The sequence below is a fragment of the Balaenoptera acutorostrata genome, chromosome 9 (assembly GCF_949987535.1).
Source record: "Balaenoptera acutorostrata chromosome 9, mBalAcu1.1, whole genome shotgun sequence".
NCBI lineage: Eukaryota > Metazoa > Chordata > Mammalia > Artiodactyla > Balaenopteridae > Balaenoptera > Balaenoptera acutorostrata.
In genome coordinates, this window is record NC_080072.1 from 8,476,048 (window position 1) to 8,486,447 (window position 10,400).

Sequence of the window (10,400 nt, forward strand, 5' to 3'; positions counted from 1 at the left end):
TTATTTATTTATTTATTTTTTGGTCACGCCACACAGCTTGCAGGATCTTAGTTCCCTGACCAGGGATTGACCCCGGGCCCTCAGCAGTGAAAGAGCGGAGTCCTAACCACTGGACTGCCAGGGAATTCCCTCTGAAGCAGGGTTTAAATAGACTTTATTGTTACAAGGGAGGCCCTACCGAGCAGGGCCTTCTAAACGGATACATGTGGTCCCAGGGCATCAACATGGAGAAATCAAGAGGTCACGATTGCAGAAGAGGTCACTGTAACTGAAGGACAGGATCCAGGGGAGGCCGGCCAGGAATGCAGCAGACACGATCAGGACAGGCCGGGGTGCTCAGGTCACAGGGTGAGGGAGAGGACAGCTCCTGTCACTCCCGCTTCTTGTAGTTCTCCAGGTGTGACAGGACCCAGCCCGACGGCAGGAGGAAACACAGGAAGCAGGAGGTGAGCCCAATGGCGATATCCTACACAGAGCACAAGAAAAAAGGAACCCTCAGAGTCAGGATTCCCCCAGGCTTCTCGTAGTCCGAGCAGTCTGCCCAGACAGCCCCCTCCAGGAGTCAAGATTCAGGCTCCAGAGCAGGGCCACAGCATCCAAGGTCCACTGTAGGCCTTAAGGTAAAGGGTCAGATATGGGGTGGGGGGTCAGCCTGGGTTAGGGGAAATCCACCACCAGATGATAAAGTGAAGGGACAGGAACAAGGATGTTAAACCTGTTTTAAAGCTGGTCTGTTGGGACCCAGAGACCTCGCACAGACCAATAACTCTAAAAAAAATGCACCTCCCCTTCCTTGTCTTAAAAAGCCCTCCCTTCCCAAACCTTTGGGGCTAGAGGTAAGCGTTTTTTTTTTTTTTTAAACATCTATATTGGAGTATAATTGCTTTACAATGGTGTGTTAGTTTCTGCTTTATAACAAAGTGAATCAGCTATACATATACATATATCCCCATATCCCCTCCTTCTTGCTTCTCCCTCCCACCCTCCCTATCCCACCCCTCTAGGTGGTCACAAAGCACCAAGCTGATCTCCCTGTGCTATGCGGCTGCTTCCCACTAGCTATCTAGTTTACATTTGGTAGTGTATATATGTCCATGACACTCTCTCACTTCGTCCTAGAGGTAAGCGTTTTTAAAGCCACTTCCGTATTACCGACAGCAGTTAAGATCACAGCACAACTTGGAGTCAGACTGGAGTTCAAATTCCTTCTTTGCCACTGAAGGTGTGACTCTGACAAGTCAATACACTGCTCCTAAACTTCCGCTCCCTCAGCCACGAAATGGAGAAAATGGCCCTTTCTCGGGGTGACTGGGAGGACCGAATGAGGCCAGCACAGCAGTCTTAGCACGGTGCCTGGCACCCAGCAGGCGCTCAGCTGCAATTACTGTCACTATTATTTCCTCCGCCGCAGCGCTCTCCGGTCTCTACTCCTAACCGGAAGCCCACGAACCTGGACCCCGAAGACTCGCACTCAAGGCCGAGTTCTGCCACTGAGGCAGATGTAGAAATGCGCCAAACAGGTGAAAGTCACTAAGGGTTAAACTCGCCCACGTTTCTGGGAATCACTAAAGCCTGCTGGGGTCCTCTTCCCCACCCCAAATAAATAAAAGCGGTAACAACGACAGCGCTGACAGCCGTCAGGCATCCCCCTATGAACCGACGGGTAAACAGGTTCAGAGAGGGCTAAGGAAGCTTGCTCGAGACCGCACAGCGAGGAAGCGGCAGGGCACCACTGACACGGTCTGACCCGAGACCCTGGGGCTGACTGAACACCGACTGTCGCCCGGGCACCATCCCCTCGTTCGCGCCCTCCAGACCCAAACCAGCACTGCCGCTCCCCGTTAGGCTGCGGGCCGCGAGGTGCAGCGCGCCAGACCCGGCGGGCCCCCAACCTGCCGCGAGACCCCAGGTGCGGCCGGCGGCATCTCCCATGCCCTTCCCGGCCCGCTCCTCACCATGGTCCCGAGCTGCTCCCGCGGCGGCTTGGAATGGATCTGGGCCCGCGGCACCGGGAGCCGCCGGGCCGGGCCTGTCAGGCCCCTCAGCAGCAGTGGAGTCAGCACGGACATGACCACACTGAGCAGACTGCAGGCAGCGAGCGAGTAGCTGGAACCCAAGGTCGCGAAGTCAAGGTGGCGGCCCCAGCCGGAAGTTCCGCAGCTGTGGGGCCGGAAAAGAGGGGCCCGGATGTTCCTAGGACATGACGTAAGGATACACCTCTCGCCCGCCCTTGTCAGTTTTTGGCGCCTTCCTCGAAACAGCCAATCGACGCCATCCTACCACCGATGGGCGGGCCACAGAGGGGGCGTTCCTTTCGATTATGTCCCGCCTCCAAAGCCGCCTATCTTCATGAGTGACATCTGTGGCCCACCCAATCACATAAGCCAGAAACCCAGGGGGCACTCTTGACTCCTCCCTCCATTCATACTCAAATCTCTACTCAGAAATCCCCTCTCCCTGCCAGGACTCCATTATTTCTGGTCCGACCGCCTGACACTAACTTCCTAAATGAACTCTCCCCCTTTACTATTACCCTCTCCAATTCCAGTCTCCATGCAGTAGGCAGCCGACCTTCCTCCCTCCCTTCCTCCCTTCTCTTTTTTTTTTTTTTAATTAGTTTTGCTTTTTTTTTTTTAATACTTTATTTATTTATTTTATTTATTTATTTATGACTGTGTTGGGTCTCAGTTTTCGTGTGAGGGCTTTCTCTAGTTGCGGCAAGTGGGGGCCACTCTTCATCGTGGTGCGGGGGCCGCTCTTCATCGCGGGGCGCGGGCCTTTCACTATCGCGGCCCCTCCCGTTGCGGGGCACAGGCTCCAGACGCGCAGGCTCAGTAGTTGTGGCTCACGGGCCCAGTTGCTCCGTGGCATGTGGGATCTTCCCAGACCAGGGCTCGAACCCGTGTCCCCTGCATTGGCAGGCAGACTCTCAACCACTGCACCACCAGGGAAGCCCCCCTCCCTTCTCTTTAAACATAAATCTAACCAAGTCATACACCTAATTTGAAAGCTCCTCATTGCTTACCAGACAAAGTCCCAATTCCCGGACGTCACTCTCCAGCCTCATCTCTAAGTATTCCACACCTTCTTCCTTGCCCTCTGGTTCCTCCCCCCACCCCCAAGCCTTTTGCTTCTTTGTATCTTATGTTCTACAGAACACTTTTTCATCTCTTACCTACATAGCCTTCCTTTTTCACCACTCCAGCTCCTACTTCCAGGTCTCCACTAACTGTTACAGCTTACTTTATTCATCAAATATTTCCTAGCCCCTATGTCTGCCAGGAACTGTTCTAGACACACAGTGAACAAGGTGAACAAGGACTCCCTTATCACAGAACTGACATTCCAGAGGCAAGAGACAGACAAGAGACGAACACTTAATGAGAAGCTATTGAAAGTGCCATGATGTGATAGGAAGTAACAGGGGTGGCACTGCCTCAGGAAGCTTTCCCTGGCCACCCCAAGCCTGTGCCGCGTCTGTGTTCAGCAGCCCCTACCCACGGGAGTGATCTCTGTCTCTAGGCTGGGGGCCATGTGAGGGCAGAGCCTGTTCTGGTTCACCACTGTCTCCAAAGGGCCTGGCACACACTCAGACACTCAGACGTTTATGAATTGCAGGAGACTGAACAATAGGTAGAGGAGAACAGGAAAGGGGGTGAGGGGCCAGCCACTGAGCCAGGCCTTACCTATATAATCTCACTCCATCTTCACAACAATGTCACAAGGGAGATGCTGTTATTATTTCAAATGTTTTACAAATGAGGAAATAAGCCTGGAGAACTGGGTGACCTGCTCAAGGTCACGCAGCTCCAAGGCTGCCTAGCCAGGATTCCAGGGCAGGTCTATCCACTCCAAAACCCATGCTTTTAACCACCACAAAAGTTACTGCCAAGAGGGAAAAGTTCCAGCAGTTCCAGTTTTGATATTGTCGATAGCATCAAAGGCTGCTAAAGGGGATGGGGATGAGGTGAGGCGGCAAGAGACCTGGAAAACAGGGGCTTTGGAGGAGAAGCCTCAGCCCCATGGGAGAAGGGGGTACTCACAGAAAGGTGGGAATGGACCCAGAGTGCCCCAAAGGGCGGTCTGTGCCTGAGCTTCTTCTGGAGAGGTGGGCTCCCAGGCCCTGAGCCATCCAGGGCCCTTCTCCACCCCTCCCCATCTCCCCCACCCTGTTTGTGGGTATTGTTAATGTCCAGCAGTCTTGGTCCAGCCTCACCCCCAGCTACCAGGCCCCCTGCCCTCACCCTGCCCTGGGCCCTGGCAAACAGCCCAGGACAGATGCTTCTAGGCACCTCCCCCCACATCCCAAGGGGCATAGCCTAGGCACACAGGGCTGGGAGGCCCAGACCCCAGCTGCTTGCCCCTGGGAGAATGAAGGGACAGGGACCTCCCTGCGGCCCTACGGGGGCTTTGTCAGGCTTTTGTCCTGTGAACAAAGTAATAACGGCCAGATTAGAGCACTGCCAGGCAGGAGCCCTGGAGAGGCTTTGGGAAGGGATGGCCTTTCTGTGGTTCCCTGGGTTACTCCCTTGAGGAATCTCATGTTCCTCTCCTCCACCTGCGTCTGGAGGAAAAAGAGTGAATGTATGTCGAGCAGGTACCCCTGTGCTCTGTTCCAGGGCTTTCCTTGTGGCCCCTGTGATGTGACTTCTTTCAGAACTCCCATCAGAGAGGAGGAAGGAGACTTGCAGAGGTTAAATAAGGCAGCTGGATTAATACCAACGTCTCTGCTCTCTCCCCAGTCCCCCAGCAGCCCACCCCTCCCCAAAACTAGGGACAGTCCATCAACACGAGAGCAGTGAACCCAGGTGGTATTTTATATAATGAAACACTATACGGCAGTGAAAATGAACAAACTACAGCTGCAACATGGATGGTTCCCACAAACAATGTTGAGCAGAAGAGGTCAGATGTCCAAGAGCACAGACTGTGTGGTCCTGTTTATATAAAGTGCAACTGCAGGCAGGACTAAGCCATTGTGGTGGGCGGGGAGTCAGGTGGTGGGGATCCTGGGGGAAGAGGGAGGGCATAGGGTCGAGAGAGGCATGAGGGGGCTTCTGGGGGCTGGTTACAAGAATGCATCCACCCGTGATAATTCCATCATGAGTGGCTGGACATTCACGACTTGTGCACTTTTCTGTATGCCTGTTACACTTCAGTTAAAAAAGTTTTACAACAGATAAGAAAAAAGCAAGGAAAACATAATGTGTGATAGGATCTTGTTTTTCTAAAACAAAGAAAACATACCTAGGGAAATAGATATGCAGAGATAAAAGTTTGGAAGGACACACACAAGTTGTGAACAGTAGCGCTCTCTAGATGATGGCAGGAAAATGGTCTTTTTCTGCTGCATTTTCCAATATTGCACATTGGGCACTTTTTTTTTTTTTTGGCCACGCCCTGCAGCATGCAGGATCTTACTGCCTCAACTAGGGATCGAACCTGCGCCCCCTGCAGTGGAAACGCGGAGTCTTAACCACTGGGTCATGAGGGCAGTCCCTTGGGCACTTCCTTTGGCATTAGAATAAGCAAGCATTGGGACTTCCCTGGTGGTGCAGTGGTTAAGAATCCGCCTGACAATGCAGGGGACACGTGTTCGAGCCCTGGTCCAGGAGGATCCCACAAGCCTGTGCACCACAACTACTGAGCCTGCGTTCTAGAGCCCGCGAGCCACAACTATGGAAGCCCGCGCGCCTAGAGCCCGTGCTCTGCAACAAGAGAAGCCACTGCAATGAGAAGGCCGAGCACCATGATGAAGAGTAGCCCCTGCTCACCACAACTAGAGAGAGCCCGGGCTCAGCAACAAAGACCCAACGCAGCCAAAAATAAACAAATAAAATAAATAAATTTATTAAAAAAAAAGAGAATAAGCAAGCATGGAGAAGGGGGCTCACTGGTCCAGGGACGGAAGTTTGCGCTGTGGGTGACAGACTCTCTGGGAGGCAGGGATCTCTTCTAACACCCTGGCAACTGCTGTGCTGTCTGCAAGGATGGGGACCTCATTCTCCTACCCCAGGACTGCCCACTACGCTCACATTTTTGGGAGTCTCTCCTGCGTCATGATGAGGCCTAGAGACCCCAGCCTGGGTCCTGGCTCTGATCCCAGGGCCCAAGCTGTCCCCCCACCCCACCCCCTTCCCTGAATGGAGCAGTAGGAATAGATCCCAAGCCTTGGGGATGGTGGAGGAGCTGGTCCTTACTCCTGAGACCAGTGTCACAATCCAGGCCCCCAGTCCCTGATGGTCATATATGGACTGGGAAGATCCCAGGTACCCCATCCCAGGGCTGACCCCCAGAACCTACTGGCCATACATGGGTTAGAGAAACACCGGGTGACCCCACCCCTGGCTTGGTCCCCGTCCATTAAAGGCTCTGGCTCAACCATTGCTCTCTCCAAATATGGAGCTGTGAGACCTAGGGAGGGGGTCAGACCTGACCCCCCACCCCAAACACACACACCTTCTGGAGTCTGCTACCTCACGGAGCATCTGACACAGAGCTGGTCTGAACGTGAGCTAGGGGTCTCCAGTCTCCCCACTGGCCTGAACTCCCCTCCTGGCATGTCAAGTGAGTGCTGGGCACTGAGCCCCAGGGCTATAGGTGAAGAGACCCCTCCCAGGCCACTGAGGGCAGCTGCTGCCTCTCTATAGGCCGGTGGGGACTGTCTCTCTATGGTGGGGGTAGCAGCAGGACACCCTTGTAGAGCCTCAGGAAAAGCCCAGTGTCCAAAGAGGAGGGTTCAAGAAGAGGGAGGGGATTCATTTTAATCTTTGCAATAACTCAGCAAGGAATGCCTGCCTACTTCTTTGATGAGGAAACAGGCCCAGAGAGATTAGATAACTTTCAGGGTCACAGAGCCCGTGAACAGGATTCTCAAAGAGGTCTTCTGGCCACCCTCTCCCTCCACTCCCACCAGACTGCACACTCCATGAGGTAGAGGAGAGGTCACATCTGCTTTATTTGCCGATGTATACCCAGCGCTCAGCAAACAGCAGGTACGCAGTTCGTACTTGTTGAATGAATCCTCCAATATTCAAATCCAGGTCTGAACCCCAAAGTCCATGCTCCTTCCACTACATCAATTAAATGTAACTGACACTTGTTGTTATAAAGTGTGACATGTTGTTTTCACATGCAGCTGTGAAACTGCTCCCCTTGCTATTCCTATCAAAGTAGTATCTCTGTTACTGCCAGTCACAATAGTAGTTCTATAACTGCTAGGGGTCACACAGAGAAATTAAAAATGGGGGCTTTCAGGCAAAAAAGGGGAGAAAGGGTTAGGAAGAGCTGGCCCCGGTCTGGGTTGTCCTCAACAAGGAGCAAAGAGCCCCCAGGGCGGGGGTGGAACAGGAACGGAGCAGGGTCCCAAAGGGGCATCTGCTCTTCCTGGGGCACAGCTGTCACCAGGAGCCAGACATCCAGGGCAGGCCAGGACACAGCTGTCGGGGGCGGAGCAACATGGGAGGGTGAGGGCAGGGGGCAGGGCCGGGGTGCTGCCCTCCCCAGGGGGACTCAGCTGTCCTGGCCTAGGCATCCCGCAGCTGGCTGGAAAGGTGCAGCTGCCAGGGCTCAAGGAGGCTGTGGGCTGGGGTGCGGGGTGCCTGCCCGGAGCCAGATGGTAGTTAACCCCTTTCTGCCTGCAGCCCACAGCCAGCGGCCAAGTGTGACGAGCCAGCTCGGGTGTGACTATGGTGCTGGCTTGGGGAAGGTCCCCCACACCCGTGCAGTCACGGCACTCAGGTCTCCAAGTCTGCCTGCCACTGCCCCTACTCCATGGTACAGATGGGTAAACTGGAGACCCACAGAAGGGGAGGGCTGCTGGGCTGGATGACCGCCCCCAGCACACCCACGGTCTCCTTCCCCAGCTCCCCAGGGCGTCACGATGGGCTTGGACCAGGACTCGTATGTGGGCAGGAGGCCCAGAGCAAGTGCAGCATTCTTTTGCTCAAGTACCCCACGGAGCGTGGCATCATCACCAACTAGGATGACACGGAGATCTGCACCACAGCTTCTACGACAAGCTGTGCGTGGCCTGGAAGGAGCACTGGGCACTGCTCATCAAGGCCCCCCTCAACTCGAAGGCCAGCAGCAAGATGAGGACTGCTCAGGTCATGCTCAAGACATTGAACCTTCCTGCCACATAGGTGACATCCAAGCCCGTGCTGAGGCTGTATGCCTCTGGCCACACCAGTAAGGACCAGGCCCCCAGTCTCACCCCTACTGTGCTGTCACCTCGTGTCCAGAGCCCTCTGACGTCTGGGCCCCCAGCCTGGACTCACTACTCCAAACCCTGGGCCCCCTCTCCACCTCTGGACTCCTGACGTCTGACCTCCAGCCCTGGGCGAACCCCCATAACTTTTCATTGCTCTCCGCACCCCATCTCACAGCCAGACCCCCAGAGGGCCCTAAGGCACAGCACCTGAGAGCCCCATCCCTGATGCCCACACCCCTCCTGCCACGTCCCCGCCCCTCCTCTTCCTTGTATCCAGCATTCAGGACACAGGTTGCCCCATGAGTACAGGCCACTTCCTGGCACCCCCTCCCCAGCTCCGCCTGAAGCCCCTGTGTAACGCACCCCCCACGCATCATGCTGGACCCTGGGGGTGGCAGCACCCCATCTGAGGGCTGTGTGCTGCCCCTTGCCACCCAGCGCCTGGGCTGGGGGGGCCGGGACCTCACTGACGACCTCATAAAGACCCTCACTGAGTGCGGCTACTTCTTTGTCACCACTGGTGAGGGGCTGGGGTGGATGAGGCACCCTCTGGCCCACTCCCCATAATAGCACCCTCCTATGCCAGGCCAGAACCACCCAGCAGCACAGGGCCTGGGGCACCAACCTTCTCCTGGGTCCTGGTGCGGAGGAGGGCAGGTGGCACCCGCGGGCAGCTGCAGACACCTCCAGGTCGGCTCTCCCACACCTTGGCTCATGGCTGCACCCCCCAATCCCATTCTGCCAAGCCCTCTCACCTGGTCCCTTTCCTTCAGGGCCTCCTCCCTCCAACCTTGGGGTGGCCTACCCTGAGCACAGGGCAGCCCTTCCCTGCCAGCCTGTAGCAGACGTTCATCTTCTTAGAGCAGGGATCCCGAAAGCCCCAGGACAGGCTTTCATGTTCACCTTGTCTTCTGCACAGGTAGGATCCAGGCATTGCAGAAACCGTGCGCATGCGCACGTGGCAGCGGGGCCCCCACGGGGGCTGCTCTCCCACCCTGGGCAGGGATGGGATTCAGAGGGCCTGGGTCAGAGGGGGCTAAGCTGGGCTGCAGGCTTTGGAGCCAGGGCTCCGGCAGATCATGCGGGGACATGGAGGGAAAGCTGGGGTCTGTGGCCCTGGACTTTGAGCATGAGATGAATGGCTGCTTCCTCCTCCCTTGGAGAAGGCAGGTCATCACCATTGGCCCCACCCCTGTCCTAAGACCCTCTTCCAGCCCTCCACTGTGGGTGAGTCTCCGCTTCCGCAGGGCGGACATGCCTTGATATTGACCTTCTCAACTCCAGTCCCCGTCTTTCTGGGCAGCCCCCTGCATGGGAGAGAAGGCAGGCCTCTCTCAGGAGAAAGCGCCCCTACTGGCCAGGCCCTGAGAGGGAAGACAGGACCTCAAGACCAGGCATGGAGCCCACCAGGACCAACAAGACAACCCACGACTGCATCGTGAAGGGTGACATCGGCATCCACAAGGACCTGGATGTCAACAACATCCTGTCCGGGGGCATGACCACGTGCCAGGGCACTGCAGGCGGATGCAGATCCTGCCCTGGCACCCAGCACCATGAAGATCAAGTGTGAGTGGTTGCTGGCGGAGTAGGGAATCACCAAACGCCAGTTTCCTTCCTCGCCGCAGCCAAGCAACAACGCGCCTGCATGGGGCTGTCCAGTCTCCGAGCCGCCTCTGCAGCACCTCCCCTACCGTCCCAGACCCTTGACCTCAGGCGGTAGAGAAACGACCTGTTGCACTTGGAGAGGGAAAAGCAGAAGAAACTAGAATACACCTGCTGTGTTTGAACTGACCACTTTCAAGGCCTGCCAGTAGAAACGTCTGGTGACCAGGTTTCTCACACTGGGGAAACGCAGTCCCTTTCAGACCATCTCAGGCTCTGACCGAAACTGAGGCCCTCTCGTCCAGCCACTGTGCCTCTTGTGCCATCCGCCACTGACGGGGTGGCACTGCAGCCGGTGCCGCTTGAGTGACAAAGTCTGAGCTGCAGGTGGAGGGAGGGGTGGGGGCAGCCACCTGAGAGGACCCAAGAGGGAGCCCGCCACGTAGGAAGGTGGTGTGGAGGGCGCAGATGGGGCCAGCAGCGGGGAAGGAAGGGCCCCCAACCCTTCCGGCTCTGGCCGTTCACCCTGCGGCAAGGGGATGGTCATTCCGAGGAATTCCTGCCTGGGATTAAGACAGGCTTC

General features: G+C 56.0%; 1 protein-coding gene across 1 annotated transcript; it reads right to left on the reverse strand.

The window, feature by feature from the left end:
• Window positions 1-137: 137 nt before the first annotated feature.
• Window positions 138-2,166, reverse strand: LOC103010848 (cytochrome c oxidase subunit 8A, mitochondrial). The gene is made up of 2 exons (XM_057552043.1): window positions 1,956-2,166; window positions 138-466 (listed from the first exon to the last, which is right to left on the reverse strand). Exons 1-2 carry the CDS (start codon window positions 2,067-2,069, stop codon window positions 371-373), a joined length of 210 nt encoding a protein of 69 aa, XP_057408026.1. The 5' UTR covers window positions 2,070-2,166; the 3' UTR covers window positions 138-370.
• Window positions 2,167-10,400: the final 8,234 nt, after the last annotated feature.